This window comes from Panthera tigris, chromosome E3, assembly GCF_018350195.1.
Source record: "Panthera tigris isolate Pti1 chromosome E3, P.tigris_Pti1_mat1.1, whole genome shotgun sequence".
Classification (NCBI taxonomy): domain Eukaryota; kingdom Metazoa; phylum Chordata; class Mammalia; order Carnivora; family Felidae; genus Panthera; species Panthera tigris.
In genome coordinates, this window is record NC_056675.1 from 31,383,482 (window position 1) to 31,399,935 (window position 16,454).

At 48.5% G+C, this 16,454-nt stretch overlaps 1 protein-coding gene across 9 annotated transcripts in view; it reads right to left on the minus strand.

The window, feature by feature from the left end:
• SNX29 (sorting nexin 29) overlaps positions 1–16,454 on the minus strand; it is a 495,580-nt gene that overhangs the window by 355,139 nt on the left and 123,987 nt on the right. The window contains exon 14 of one of the 9 annotated variants that reach the window (XM_042972472.1): positions 8,832–9,045. The exons of the other annotated variants lie outside the window; for them this stretch is intronic. Within the exon in view, the coding sequence (XP_042828406.1) occupies positions 9,021–9,045 (25 nt within the window). The 3' untranslated portion in view covers positions 8,832–9,020. Of the gene's footprint in view, positions 1–8,831; positions 9,046–16,454 lie in introns of those variants that run through there. 9 annotated transcript variants of the gene reach the window in all.

A 16,454-nucleotide genomic window follows, 5' to 3' on the forward strand; every position in this document is an offset into this window, starting at 1 on the left:
GGACAGCATCTGTTCAGGGAGCTGTGGCCACGTTCGTTCATCTCCAGGCCGGACACAGTCAGCAGTTACAGCGGCCCTTGTGCGGCACAGAAAGAGCCCGGGGAAGGCCCTGCTGGCCGCTGCTCTGGAGGTGCTGGCTCGCCCCACCTTCTGCAGGAGCAACTTGAGGTCCTCAGAAGGGAGGCACCTGGGGCTTGCAGCACACAACCTGCAGGCTCCCCCAACAGTCCTCCTGTGAAGCCCGGGGCGCAACCCGTCAGGCCGCACGGTCTACTCTCCGGATACCGGGAGGCCAAACCTTGAAATGACCACCTGTCAGGGTCCTGACTTCCCAGTCTGTAACCCGGTTTCCCAGCCCGAATGTGGGAGGGGAGGATTCAAAATCTCATTTGGGACCTCCTCTTAATGGGAGAGAGTTACAGAAACCAGCAATGCTACTCTGCCTGCCCTACAGAGTATTATTCTGTAAATAATAACTATGATATATTATAAGGTAATTATGTTTATAATATATAAAATTATATTGATATAAAAACAGTATTATATAAATAGTAACTATAATATATTGCCAGATAAATATATTTATAATATATAAAATAATACACTATTATGTAAATAATAATTAGCATGGCTTTTTCTGAGGGCCTGACCTACCTGTGCCAACATTATGAGTACAAAAAAAAAAAAAAAAAAGACAAAGGGAAGGCCAACTCCCTTTATGAGTCCTCCCTACAAGAGGTGAGTGCTCCTGGCTCCCAGGCCACACAGTGCAAAGGCGCTGTGCTCAATAATCGTCCACTCATGTAACAAGCGCTGGCTGAACGGCTCAAGTGCCAGGCACTGGGGGAACAGAACAGCCAAGCGGGTCTGGGCCGAGCCCTAGGTGGCAGACATCCGTGAGTGGAAGGAGGTCTACATCAAACAAGAACACTAAGAAATGTCCAAGGACAGGCAGTGTGAAGAAGTTTAAAACCAGGAGGGAGTTTGACCTCAGCCATGGCAAATTCTTACTAGACACGTCACCAAAGGCCCGAAAACAAAAGCAAAAATGAACGATTGCGACTTCATCAAAATAAAAAGCTTCTGCACAGGGAACAATCAACAAAACCAAAAGGCAGACTCGAGCATGGGAGAAGACATTTTAAAAAGACCATCTGATAAAGGGTTAGTATCCCAAATCTACAAATAATTTACCAAACTCAACACCCAAAAAACAAACAACCCAGTTAGGAAATGGGCAGAAGACATCAACAGACACTTTTGCAAAGACGACATCCAGATGGCTAATAGACACATGATAAGATGCTCAACGTCACTCACCATCAGGAAATACAAATCAAAACCATGATTAGATACCACCTCACACCTGTCAGAATGGCTAAAATTAACGCAAGAAACAACAGGTGTTGGTGAGGCTATGAAGAAAGGGGAACACTCTTGCACGGCTGGCAGGAATGCAAACTGGCAAAGAGTGTGGAGGTTCTTCAAAAAAAAACTGAAAATAGAACTACCCGATAATCCAGCAACTATGCCATCAGGTATTTGCCTAACGGATACAAAAATACAGAGTTGCACCTCGATGTTTACAGCAGCGTGAACAATAGCCAAACTACGCACAGGGCCACAATGTCCATCAACTGATGAAGGGATAAAGAAGATGTGGGATGTATACATACACAGACTATACAGGGAATATCACTCAGCCATCGAAAAGAATGAAATCTTGCCATCTGCAATGACGGAGCTAGAGTATACGATGTGAAGCAAAGTAAGTCTGTCAGACAAAGATAAATACCGCATGATTTCACTCTTACCTTGAACTTAAGAAACAAAACACGTGGACATACGGGAGGGCGTAGGAAACAAACCAGGAGAGACTTCAAGATGGAGAACAAAGGGAGTTGAAGGATGGGGGTGCGTGGGGATGGGCTAGAAGGGGGAGGAGCTCTAAGGAGGCCCTTGTGGTGAGGAGCACTGGGTGTTGCGTGTAAATAATGAATCGCTCAGTTCTACTCCTGAAACCAATATTACCCTTACATTAACTGTAGTTTAAATAAAATTTTGAAAAAAAAAAAAAAAAACAACAACAATAAGAAAGCATAAGACCAGGAGGGAGGGAGAGAAGAGGTTAGGAAAGGGAGATACGCCTGCTTAGACAAGGCTGCCCTCTCTTCAGAAACCAGGCAGAGCAGTGGCCGTGCCAAGACCTATGGGGGCAACGTTCCAGGCAGAAGAAACAGCAAAGACCCCCAGCAGGCAGGCTCAGGCCAGATGGTGCAGGGTTTGCAGGCCACGGTAAGGAGGCAAGATTTTTTTTCCTGAGTGCACAGAGTTTGAATCAGGAGAACGGCGTGAGCAGATTTACACTTTTCAAAGTAAAATCAGAATAGATTCAAACGAAGTCACTGTAAGAATTTGAGACAACCAGTATCTTTGAATTTAGAAACTGGAGGATACCAAGAGATCGCTGGTATTTCTATTAAATGCGGCTAACAGCGCTGCATATGGTTATGTTTCTCCCTCCGAGTCCTTATCTGTTAGAGATTTACATATAACCCGTTTTACAGGTGACGTGGTATCTAGAATTTAAAGTACTCCAGCACAACACCAAGCAGTCAGTGAGGAGGAACAGGCAAGACAAGAGTGGCAGCATGTGAGTAACTGCTGGGCACCTGGGTGGTAGGTGTGACTATTCTAAGTATTTGAAAAATGCCTCCATAAAAAAGTTAAGAAACATGAGCAAGCAGATATCCCAAGTTTCACCGTACAGCCTTGTGGCAGAGAAAGGCAGAGCCCTCTTGGCCCGGTTCAGGTCCTCTGAAAGCCAAGGCCACGTCCTGATGAGAAGCCCACCCGGGCAGAAAATCCCCGCCACATCTCCCCCCACCACCCCACCCCTACCCATAACTGCAGCGCATCCCTCTGCCAAAAAAAAAAAAAAAAAAAAAAAAAAAAAAACACATCTCTTGACCAGTTGAACAATTTCCAACTCAGATAAAAGAGTCAAAACAGAGGAGCCTCAACATGCACAAAGGAGCCCAAATCACAAGCTGTGACTGCCCTGGTGACCCAGGGGCAACCTCCTCCTTGTGGGCTTAGGGCCTGCTGACGTGACGACCACCGTCATCACAAAGGGGTGCAGGACCGCACACCCGACTTCGGGATGTGATCATGGGGCAGTGATGAGCTCGGCAGCTGGGGCCTCACGCCGTCACGGGCACAGAGCCGTAACGTTTCCATGCTGCCTCACTCTCCCAAAGACCAGCCACTAGGAAGGGTGCTCAGGCAGGAAATGCACATCGCAGAGAAAACACTGGGGGCAGCAATGACCCGGGTGGGAGATGGTCTTCTGCCTGGAGGAGCTCCTCAAGTCCTTCATCTATGGCTTGTTCAGCCTCCCCTCACCCCCAGGAAATGGCGTCCGCTGGGCAGACAGACCCTAATCCAGTGTGGGGCAAGCAGCACCACACCCCTCAGTGTTGACCCACCATGGTCTCACCCACCGTGTCTTCTCTCTGGAAACGCCAGCCCTACCTAGACGTGGCCACGGCCACCTCTTGCCCGAATGGCTCCAGTCTACACTCAGGCCTCTAAGACCGGCCTTGTCCCGTCCAGTTCTCCACAGGGCCTGGGACAGGGAACAACGCACAAAACAGACCTGATCAATTATTCTCCTTCTTAAGGGCCTTGGCCAGTTCCCCACCGTTCACAGAACCAGGGCCAAACTCCTCACTGGGACCTTGGGAATCTGTCTCCAGTTCACTCTTCCAGAACCTTCCGTAGTCATTCCCCAAACACACGCTGGGCTCTAGCAGTCCGCACTGTAGCCATCCCAAGCTACCTGCAGCTTTCTTCAACCTAACATCAGTGTCTGTGCCTCTCTCCCCTTACAGCGACTCTTCTCCCTGCCCAGCATGCCATTCTGTGAGCTTCTGGAACACAGAGACCACGTCTGTCACACTTGGATCCCTGGAATCTAGACACCACAAAACAAGCTAAGATGGTGATCAAGATGATGGCAGAATACAGATTCCTTTGCCAAAGACACCCTGCCACGTTTCTTTATCCCATCATCTCCTTCAACCCTTGCCATCATGCATGAAAATGCGCTAGATTATCACCCTTTCATAGACTTTTAAAAATTGAGGCTCACAGAGGTAAAGTGACTTTACCCAAGGTCACACGGCTCGTGCACTAAGCCGGTGCTTAGTACAAAGATTTGAGCCAAGGTCTGACTCAAAAGCCATTCCGCTCAGCACCATGGGGGCAAGTGAATATACCACTGACCACAAAAAGGAACCTCACCATTGTATGTAACAAAAGTGACCTTTTCCAACGCAGGAGGCCTACACACAAGGCATTGAGCACAGACCACAATCTGCCCTCCAAAATATCAACTCTTCCCTTCCGCAGTCTGTCTGGGGTGACGAGGTACCCTACTAAAAACAAGTATTTTTCACCATCGCTAACAGAAACAGTTCAGGCCACTTAAATATAAGAAACTTTTCTGAGTGGTGGGTGACCTCCTTAAAACAAGTCAGAACGGTTTTGTTTTTTTTCCCCCTTCCGCTGCTTCATCTTTCCTGCTGCAGAGAGAATGCAGATATAATGGCTAGGGATCCAGCAGCCTTCTTAGACCATGACAGGACCTTAGAAAGGTAAGCCAAACTCAGCAGAGCAATATAAAGGAAACTGACCTATACACACTTGCTCTTTCAAGAAATTTCTGGGCTCTATCACGTGCCAGGCTTTGTGCAGGCCCCTAAGAAAGATCACTCAACAAAAGAGACCAAGGTCCCTGCCCTCACGAGGCTTGCAACTTAAGGAAAAAAAAAGGAGCCGGACTGCACATCGTAACAGAGCTGGGGGAAAAAAAAAACAAGTAAGGGGGACTGAGAAGACAGGGAAGGAGAGGGATCCCACTGGGAAATTTGACAGCCAAATGTTTTTAGTCCATGAAGAGGAAAACACGATCCAAAAAGACGCCCTTAACTTAGCGCTCGGTGATGCCCCTGGGTTCACCGTCGAGTGGAGAAGAGGTGTAGAGGCCACGTGTGGTTTCAGCCCCATGAGGCAGCAGCAACAAGGAGCAACCGGACTGAAAGGCCAACCTCTTTCCACTCCAGGTAATCATTTACAACGTGCCTTTTCAGCATGGTTCACGATGGAGTTTTTATTAAAGCTCAGGAGGTGGTGTTCCGGGACCCCCGCCCTCCAACTGCGCGGCCCTGCTCTCCGCGAGGCTGCATTTGGAGCACTGGAGACAGACCACGTTCGAAGAAACAGTTCTCCCGCTTAAAAGGTTTCTGCGAGGGTCGTTGGGCCACAGGAGCCGTGTGGCGGGAGGGGAGCGTCTCACGCGTCTGTAGGTTGTGTCTGGGACCCAGCACGAACTCAGCTGACTGAGCAAATAAGCTTCGCCACCTTCCACAAGCCCTCGACTTGACGGTTGTCGCTCTTTAAACCGCATTCCTGCCGCTGCCAAGAATATCTCCCCTCTGCTGAGCTTCCTGTTGCTCCCCTCCCCGGCTCCAAAATAACAAGAAGCTGCTTGGCAGTGATGTCACTGTCACTGTCACCGCCTGCAGGGCATCCACATGCCAGCTATATTTAAGACCCAGGCTTCACGCGCGGGGACATGGAAATTGCCACCTCGTGAACCATACCGGAAAGGCAAGGCTTGAAAATTTCTCTGCGGATAACCAGGTTACAAACTCTGCCTCTCCCCAGGCAAACAGGCCAGGGTGTTCAACTGAGCACCGGGCTCCAGCTTCTGGGGTCAGCCAGGTCCGACTGGGGCCTTTCGACCACGTCCCTCGAGTAGCACAGACGCTGACACTCGCTCGGGGGAGCCGCTCTCTCTTCCGATTGTTCCCCTTCCCCGGCTCTGCTTCGGTTTCCCCTCAAAACCCTTCTGTTATTTTTACTGACTCCTCCAGACTTCTCTACTGACTTCTCATTAGAAAATACAGCAAATGGAACGTTAATGAACGGTAAACGCGTTCCCCTCCTCCGTGGATAATTATCGTGACCTTTTAATCAGAGTTCTATCACAGTTACTGGTTTGGGTAATTTTTTTTTTATCTCCTGCTCCTGTGCTCTGATGGGGAAACTGATGGGCTGCAACAATGTTTCAGACACAACCTTCTCCCCTTCCCTTGGCAGCTGCGGATTTTTTCTGCATCTTGATGAACCGCCCAAATCCGTGTTTGGCGCACATTTTGCGGGGAACATCTGGCACCGACTGCTAATGGCGCTAACGCCTAGCCGTTCGACGAGGGCACGTGCTGCAAAATGCAGCTGTTCGTGCAAATATACCTTGCTGCTTCCTCCCCCTAAAAATTTTAGTTCATCAACAAAACCGGAGTCTTTGATTGGGTTCTAGAAGCTTTAGAGAAAATAAACAAGCACATGGCTTTCTCCCTTGTACGTGATTTTGCTCTAACAGATGCCACGATGCTCCAGTTCCTCTCTTCCGGTCCCCGATTTTCATACGGAAAAAGTGTCCAGGAAACTCACATGGGTCATGGCATTGTGAAAGGAGGGTGAAAGAACCTTTAGGACCGTCCACCTTGCACGGTGTTTGAGAAGGTTGTCTCATCATTTCTGATTCAGGTGTTAACACGTTTGGCTTCTTCATTTTTCTGTCTGGGGAAAGGATGATCCCCATGTCTCTACTTCCTAAAGAAAAATCAGCTGGAAAATCATCCGTGCCAAATACACCTTCAACTTCTGCACTCTGAGAAGCAGGAGCTGAGAGGAGAAGGTTATTAAACCGGCTGAAGCTCTCTGGGTGGATCCTCCTGCCTCACCCTGGAGCCAGAGCAACCCAGGACTTGGGCCATTAACACATTCCTATCCTTTGCCCAGCGATCCTTTTCCTGCCCATACACACAGAGTAAAGAAGGTGACAGAGGCAAAAACAAGTGAGACACAAGGCTATAATCTCAGAAAACCAGAAGCAGCCGAACACTGGCCCATGTGGAAACTATTTGGTCAGATATGGCGGCCTCCTTTACAGCCTTCACAAAGGACAAAGAGGCAGGCCCTCCACCTATCACCAAGGGGTTATCAGGCGACACGTCTTTCCTGGGAAGGGCTTTGGCCCTATGGAGCAAGGGCCTTTACAGATACCTTCTAACATCGAAACTCAGCTTCTAGAAGTCTAGATTAAGGACTTTAAAGAGCTTTACCAAAAAATACATTAGTAGAAATCCTACTCCTACAGTGGAGGGGGGTGGTGTGGGTGTTGGAAAAGAGTGGAGAGAAATGGTTAAGGAAATAGTGTGAGAAACAAGGCCAAAGCCAAACAGACTTCCACACGGCCTCTGAAAGGGATGCCCACAGAAGTGAACAGCATGAGGAAACCTGCATGATGGGATGCTAATTGCTTTTCAAAGCAGACCAACTTGCAGATTCAGAATGATCTGAATTATGTAAAATGAATACATACATAAGATGAATTGGGATAAAGGGGCTCATCAGTAATAAATAAAAGACATGAACGGTAATTGCGTCCAGAGGATTTTCTTCTTTAAACCTCTCTTAGTCTCAGACTTAAGGACTACAATTTGTACATTTTTATATTCTTGGGGGAGGGGGAGATCTCTAAACATAATTTGAAGTCTACAGAGAAACGCAAGAAAATGTTATTAAAAAATGCACGCACACACTGATGGTGGTAGAACCAGGTAAAAATCGTACTGAAATGGACTAAGTGGGGAGAACATCGTTAGGCTGGTGTTGGGAGATTTGGGATGCTCTTTTCCATTTCAGCATATGGTGCTTTTACAATTTAAAGGTGATTTAAAAAAAAAAAAAAAAAAACATGGAAACCAGAGCTTTCTCAAGAACTCTCCAGCTGCCTAGTCACGGCAGAATCCTGCCCTGGCATCCCACCTGCATGCATCTGAACATGAAAGCATCCAATTCCACATCAAAGGAGCAAATCAAGCCGCAGGATGCTGGGCTCATGCTAAAAGCTCAAATGCAGATCCTTCAAAACCCACCAAAAGCAAACCTACATGGTATTCTCATCATTAGCTTAAAAATAAAAGCAAAAGCAAAATGGCAAATGGGAATGGTAAATCTTTCTTGTAGTGGATCACAGTATTCTAGTTTTCCAACTGCAAACAAGAGGTGCCTGGGTGGCTCGGTCGGTTAAGCGTCCGACTTCGGCTCAGGTCCTGATCTCACGGTTCGTGAGTTCGAGCCCCGCGTCGAGCTCTGTGCTGCCAGCTCAGAGCCTGGAGCCTGCTTCAGATTCTGTGTCTCCTTCTGTCTCCCCCTGCCCCTCCCCAACCCCTGCTCTGTCTCTCTCTCTCTCTCAAAATTAAATAAACATTTAAAAAAAAACCTGCAAACAAAACTCCCTCTTTGGCACTGAAAGAAAAAAAAAAACAATCACAAGAGCCTTGAGCTTTCTACAAGCCCAGGTGGTTTCAGAGAACTACCCCTTTCACATCCCTACTGCTTAGAGTGTGGGTCAGGAACCCAAGGCATCAACAGCACCAGGAGCTTGTGACAGACACCTGCTGACAGGCCCCACCCAGCCACGATCGCCATGGGCACTGGTGGAGACATTCGGGTTTGACGAAGGCTGCTCTAAACCTCTACCACCACCAGCCACCTTGGCTACACCCTGAAATTACTTACTGAGGCAGGGTGGGTTTTGCTGCCAGCGATTTGGACGTAATTGGTCTGGAGGGACAGCGTGGACAGGTTTTTCCTAGGGGACGGGGGGGGGGGAGCTCTGGGAGGGTTGGGTAGACACAGTTTTCAAAGCTCCCCTGGTGAATGTAATATACAGCCAAGTCTAAGCGAGGCATTTAGCACTTCAACCCCAAGAATTCTTTATTAGAAAGTTAGTTACATCTGAGCAACATCAGGCTAGATTAACTCCAGACAATGACTCTTTGCAAGCTTGGACGGAGGCATAATTTACTTCCACGAAAACACTAACGACCATGGCTGGCTTCTCCTAAGTACTTACTCAGGGTACTCACTGCGCTTAGCCCTCTTCATTCATTAGCTCTTGAATAGTATCTGTAAGAGTGAGAAGATTATCCCAGTTTTCTACATGAGAAGCATTAGGGGTACAATTACCACCCGAAATCACACAATACAAGTGGCCAAAGTACTTGCATGACCTTCAGATGGAGTTTCTCACTCACCTTACCCTACTCTTGACCTTGAGAAGGAGGGCTCCAATGCAAGACTTGCCCCAGACCATTACACTACTCTTCCCGCTAAGAAGGGCCAAGTCTACCGGAATACAAGCAAAAATGTCAGCCAAAAGGTTAAAATCTTTACATACATACGTATACATACATACACACATACATATGAAGACATCTATATATCTGCGCCTCCATTGTCACACCTACAGGTTACAGCCAGCTGCATCTGGTCTCTGACTCCATCCTTCACTGAATTTCGGAAGCATTAAACTTCAGGAAACTGGCTCCCCCTGACCATCTTGTCTCCAGCCCCGACGTGTGCGTCTTCTACTCCTCCCTGCTCCACCCCATGCACTTAACTCTCCTTGGCTGCTCCGGAGTCATAAAGGACTGTCAGCCGCTGACAAGGGCTTGTGGAGAATGATGAAGAGCACAACTTATTCAGCTAATGCGACTCAGCCAAGTATAAGAGCCAGCGACCTTGGGGAAAGCAAGCTTCGTGTTCAAGGGGAAGTGAGGGACAAGAGCACCAGAGTAGGCTGGCACACACAGAGGGGGCTCCACAGAGAATTCAGTGTGGTCATGGTCTAGTTCTTGGCTAAAGACTCTCAAGGACTCAAGCAAGTGAAAATGGACCAGAAGGCTCCTCAACACCCAGTTCTGATGGCACCTTTGCAAATGGCATTGGAATGCCTCCTAGAGGTATGGACGTTGGTGTTTCTAAAGCCTCCCTGGTGACTATGGTGGGCTGGCGGGGGGTGGGGGAGGGTGGGCAGAGACACCAGCAGTCCTGGTGGCCAAGGCAGCCCCACACCCTAGAGCAACCTACATCCCATTGTCCTTTCAACTGTCCTAGGACCCTTCACATGGGTGCAACGTTCATCTATAGTCTGAGTCTACAATTCATTTCACATACACACAACATACTAGTTTCTACCCAAGAATCCACCCACATACACTCTGCTCTGTCATTTTCTGTTCTTATCAAGAATGCCTGGTGATCTTCTTCCTGTACTGCCTTTAAAACCAAATTCATGCGTTGTAAGTAGGTGCAAGCACTTAACCGCATCATGTTCTCCATCAAAGCCATGCCCGGCCAATAATATATTGAAATCTACCTTTTATTACATGTTACTTTCCTCAGCTTTCTCCTTCATAGATGTTAGGGAGTTATACTCAATTTTAAATAATTAGCTCTAATCCATAGGTTATTGTAACTGTGTATTTCATTGCAGTAAAGGGGACCTTATCAAAAATTTTTTCCCAAATATTTATTTTAAAAAAAGAATAGAGATTCTTCTAGAGCCTGAGAACCCCAAGTCGACAAGATTCGGTGACTGCTGACGAGGTCAAATTATCACTGGACATTAAGATCCAACCAAGGAAAGACAGAAAAGAGGACGTAGGACCTGCGTGTGACCTTCTCAACACTGACTATTGGACTCTTGGGATTAAAAACATCATCAGTGTGGGTAGGGCGTCACCTGTAAGATGAGCACTGGGTGTTGTATGTAAGTGATGAATCACTGAATTCTACTCCCAAAACGACTATCGCACTGTATGTTAACTAGAATTAAAATAAAGACTTGCTAAGACAAAACAAAACCATCAATGCCTTCGGAAGGACGTTCAAGACACGTTCTGTCCTTTTCCACAAAAAGCATACTCATGTCATTTTTCTAATTTAACAACGAGAAAAAGGCAGAGACAGACTTAGGGCAGAAACAGATTTAAAGCCTTCATAGAAAGCCAATCAAAGTCTCCCAGGGGACAGCGAGTGGAATGATAGGATCGAGGCTCCCAAGATCCTCATCCAGCCTTCCCTTACAGATGGTGTAGTACAGTTCTGGCCCACCAACAGGACACTGTCACAGCAGGCAACTACTCAGCAGCCCCACAGAGACCAATAAAGGGACGCTGGGCACACGGGGCGGCAAAAATCACACCGGGAGGAGCTGAAGGTCAAGTGAAGGCCAGTGAGAGGCCAAAGGCTCTGAGGTACTCACTGCAGGGAGAAGCTGGGATAAGGGAAGAACCCGCAAGCTCTTGTTCTAGCCTCGGCATCTGTAGCCACCCATGGCCAATGCGCCAGCTAAGAAGAAATCAGGGACCACGTAGTGAGCGTTTACAAGGAGCCTGGAGCTCTGCTCAGGGCTTGAGGAGCAAAAAAGCTCATGTCCTTGTCCCCACCAGCTTAGGCCAAAGTGCAACAGACATGATTTATCTGCCAGTCACCACATGGCAGTCAACCATGGCCTTCTGCTCGCTGCTGCCCACAACAGGCCCAGTGGAGTCGAAGATGTTCTACCTGGACATCAGGACAGAGTCTCTTCTCTTCAGATCCAGCACGAGGCTTGGCGTTAGCAGAGGCCCTCTTTACTGCTACGTGCCAAGGCCCTGCCCAAGAACACTAACAGAGAGGACACAGGGCCAAGGGCAGAGCGAGGACCTCCCGAGAGAACCCGGGTCCTGAAGAGAGGGACCGGCCACATCAACATAAAATTGCCCTGTTGATCCAAGCTTATTTGGTTTGGGTTCCTACAGCCAAAAGCTTAGTGACATTGGCTAAGATTATCACGCATCAGTTCACAGACAGGGAAAGGGAGACGTGAGAATGTGCGAGGTGGCCCAGCCAGGGGAAGGGTCGCTGCGCTGCTTCCCCAGCCAAGGGTCAGACACAGCCCTGGCACGCCAGCCATCACTACGACATATCACACAGCGTCCTGCTTTTCGTCCTCCCACGGGAGGCAGGGAGAGGACCCAGGCACACCCACCACCTCTTCCGTTTTCAATAGACGAGGAACCAGAGGCTCAGAAGTGTAAAGGGAATGGCTCCATCACACAACCAGCAACACGTTCTTGTTCGCACACCAAACGTCCTGAACAGGAGGTAAAGGTGTGACCAAGAGTAATAGTGGGGCTGGTGCTGACGGAACACAGGAAGACAAGGCCTTGAGCAGGGCTCCGTCAACCCACCGGGTTCCCCTCAGGACATGGCCTTCACAGTCATGACCAGATGCGCATCTCTTCACGGACCTGACAGGTTCATGGTTAAGGCAGCGATTTTACTTAGGTATGGAGGAAACACAACTCACTCCAATCCGCTATTATCCAAAAAAAAGAAGCCTGGTCAGATAGGACTCGGGATTGTTAACACAGAAGACCAGTTACAAAGAGGCCCAAGTAACAGAAGGAATGTATTAGTTCATGTAACTGCCAAGTCCAGAAGAACAACAGCTTCAGGAAAGGCTGGATCCAGGAGCTCGAGGTCTATCATTAGAACCTGCCAGGTTGTCTCCATTTTTCACTGTGTTGTTGCCATTTGGGGTCAGGATCTTCCCACACAGCAGCAAAGACTGCACCCAACAACTCCTGGCTTATAGTATAACCTTCTCAAGAAGGCCCTCAAGAAGACCTCATCAACCTGGCTACATGACCTTCTGTGAGCCAATCACAGTGACCAGGAAATAGAACAAGCCGGCTGTCCAGGCCTGGTCCACCTGCCCTGCTCTGGAACCCAGCTGGGCAGTGGTAGGGTCGTTTCCACAGAATCACACACAACGGGAACGAAGAACCACACCCACCAAGAAAGACTGGGATAGGGTCTACCCCAGGGGGTGAAAGAATCCTGGTGGGCATGGAGGGCAGCCTCCAAACTGACCCCCAACGATCCCTACCTCGTGGTCATCACATTCATGTGTAGACTCCTCCCACACTCAACCAGGGTTGATCTTTGTGACCACAGAGAACAGTGAACCTGATAGGGTCTCACTCCCAACATTAGGTTGCAAGAGACACCGTGGCTTCCGGGTGGGGGAGGTGCTCTCGCTCTCCGCTTACTCACCCCGGGAAGCCAGCTGCTGTGTTGTGAGCAGTTCTACTCGAGAGGCCCTTGTGGCAGGAACACAGGCCTGTCACCAGCGGCCACACGAGTGAGCTCGGAAGCGGGCCCTCGAGTCCCAGCCAAGCCATCAGAGGACTGCAGCCTTGTGACCGACTCTGACGGACCACCTCCCAGCTGAGCCATTCGCAGATTCCCAACCCACGAGAATTGTAGAGGACCCTGGTTTTGCGTTTTAAACGGCCAAGCTTAGAAATAATTTTTTACACAGCAAAAGCTACCTAATAAAATGAGCCTAAACAGACAACAGGCCAGCAATCGTCCAACAACCCAGGTCACTTGCTTCTCTCCCAGGCAGTTCTCACGGAAAGTTCTTCTTCCTGTGAACACCTGTCTCATCACTTGAGTGTTCTTAATTCAGTAGGAAGGGAGGCAATCATTTAGGGAAGGAGATTCACATGCCCTGACGTGCTGCTGACGGTAAATACGTCCACCTCAGGACTGAGCAGCGGCTTGGGGCCCTAAAAGCACTGGGCTGGTTTAATGACCTTGTTCTTGGCTGAGCCACGACGGCACCAAGGAAAGCCATTAATTTTGAGCAAAAAGGAATGTGATAAAATGCTGGATTTGTTCTGGGGTTTTTCACTTGTGCAACCACACTCAAAGCCAGTAAAACACACATCCACACGAACACCCTGAGTACTCCAATATATACAGCAGAAATAATTTCACTTCTTAGGGTCTGAAAGAGCCTAGCATTTAATTCTTTCTGCACCACTGCCATTAAAATTTAGGTTTTGATTAGGTAAGGTTTCTTAGTAATGTAATTATTGTACTAAAGAAAAATGATGGTAACATTTACTGAGCATTTATGAGGCACATTTACTGAGCCGACATATGGGTTCTCATTTAATCCTGCAACAACGGTGAGGTACAGGATTTTCTTATCCTCATCTGACAGCTAAGAAAACAAAGAATTTAAGGAGCACCTGGGTGGCTCAGTCAGTTAAGAGTTTGACCTTGAAGGGAGTCTGGATGACTCAGTAAAACATCCGACTTCCGATCAGGTCACCATCAGGTGGTTTGTGGGTTTGGGCCCCACGTCGGGCTCTGTGCTGACGGCTCAGAGCCTGGAGCCTGCTTCGGATTCTGTGACTCCCTCTCTGCTCCTCCCTCACTCACTCACTCTCTCTCTCTCTCTCTCTCAAAGATAAATAAACATAAAAAATGAAGTTTGACTCTTGAATTCAACTCAAGTGATGATCCCAGGACTATAGGATTGAACCCCATGTTGGGCTCTGCACTGAGCATGGAACCTGCTTAAGATCCTCCCTTCCTCTCTCCTTCCCTTCCTTCCATTCACACCCTCTCTTTTTAAAAAAAAAAAAAAATTTTTAGTGTTTATTTATTTCCGAGGCAGAGAGAGACAGAGCATGAGTGGGGGAGGGGCAGAGGGAGAGGGAGACACAGAACCCAAAGCAGGCTCCGGGCTCCGAGCCGTCAGCAGAGAGCCCGATGCAGGGCTTAAACTCACAAACCATGAGATCATGACCTGAGCAGAAGTTGGTCGCTCAACCGACTGAGCCACCCAGGTGCCCCCACTCACACCCTCTCTTAAGTGAGGGGAAAAAAAAAAAAAAAAGCTTTTCTTTTCCACTCATGGGCTAAAATTCTCCCCAGAATTATCAGGTCCTGAAACACACTTACTGTAAAATACACCTAACTGCTTGTGTCTAGGGCCTCACGTCCTTTCAAGTACAATCATTTTGTCCTTTCTGTTGCATACGACCATCCTAGTTCGTAAACGAGGAAATGCACACTCATTCCCACTAAGAAATCACCCAGAAACACACAATCTGCAAGTGAAGCAGCGGGGACTCCGGGCTAAGCCGACTCCTAGCACAACCCAAGAACGACCGAGAACAGAAGTCTGTCTGTGGCTCAGAACCAGAGTCTCTACAGACGCCAACCTTTATTGTAAGCAAACACAATGATACCACGGTTTCCTGGCGTGGCCAGGCTAAATGGTGGTCCAGGGGAGAAAACCTAGGACTGTATTCATCATAGTCCTTTAACTGTCGGATGCTCTTGAGAGGTCACCGTCAAACACGAAGACGTTCTAATTAAAGTTAGATACGGGATCATGGCACCACCTCTCGAGGACATGTATGTAACAACTCCGTTAGTGCCACATCACCCAGCAGCACCAGGGCAGTAAATGCTGCTATCGGTTACAGAGCTCTGGACTCCCCTACATACCCAGACAACCCCATCTCCTGGTCTTATTTTTAATGTTTATCTATTTTGAGAGAGAGACAGAGAGAGCGCGCACGCACAAGCAGGGAAGGGGCAGAGAGAGCATGGGGAGAGAGAACCCCGAGCAGGCTCTGGGCTGTCAGGGCAGAGCTCGATGCAGGGCTCAAATTCAGGAACCGAACATGACCCGGAACTGAAATCAAGAGTCGGACGCTCAACCAACTGACCCATCCACGTGCCCCTGGTCTTATTTTAAAGTAGCTTTAAAGAACCACCAATGAACTGCTTATCTTACCTACAAAAGGAAACAAACCCAAACTCTCAAATGTCCAACAAATGGGAGTTATTTTAACGTGGGACATTAACTCAATGAAAGGCCACATCCGGGCATGTAAGTCATTAACATGAAATGGAAGTGGTTCAGAGAAGCAGGCTGACAAAGGACAGGCTACAGACCTCAAGTGGAGTACCTAACGATCTTTGGCACGTGAACAAATTCAGGAAAATCCACATTTTTATCCGACTGGAGATTATGAGTTTTCTTTAATAAAATATAAACTAAATCCCAGCCAAGGAAATAAAATGGCTCTTTAACAAGAAGACGCTTAACCTTACTCTTCATTAGGAAAACGCAGACGAAAATTCTGGCAGGGCCACTTTTTCCCGGCGATGCCGTCGGGGACCCACAGGGGGGACGCGGCCCCTTCGGGCCCAGACGGGCGGGAGCAGGCCTCTTGGCTGCTGTTCCAGGGTACACGTTGGCCCAGCCTCTGAGGAGAGGGGAGAGGTGCCCTCCACTCACCTTAGAAAACTACGGCACTTGGACCCAGCAATTCCACTTCTGGCAGTTTTTCCAATAAATATAGTCATAGGAGAATCAAGTCACAAACGCAAATCGCTGTGGCATTACTACAAACACCGTTATCAGCAAAGGGTCACAAACCACCTCCAAGGGCTGGCAGTCGGCACGCGGGTCGGATGAACTGTGGCGCAGACCGAGAAACGTCACGAGCTTTCACGCAGCTGGCAGGCCCCCGTGCACCCACACAGAACAAGCTCCGTGAGGCCAGGTGAGTGCACTGTACAATACACGACCACTTCTCATGAAGGGGGGAGGGAGGAGGGAGGAGGAGGTGAAAAGAAGAAACGAAGTGGCCACATGGAGCTACGGAGCGTCC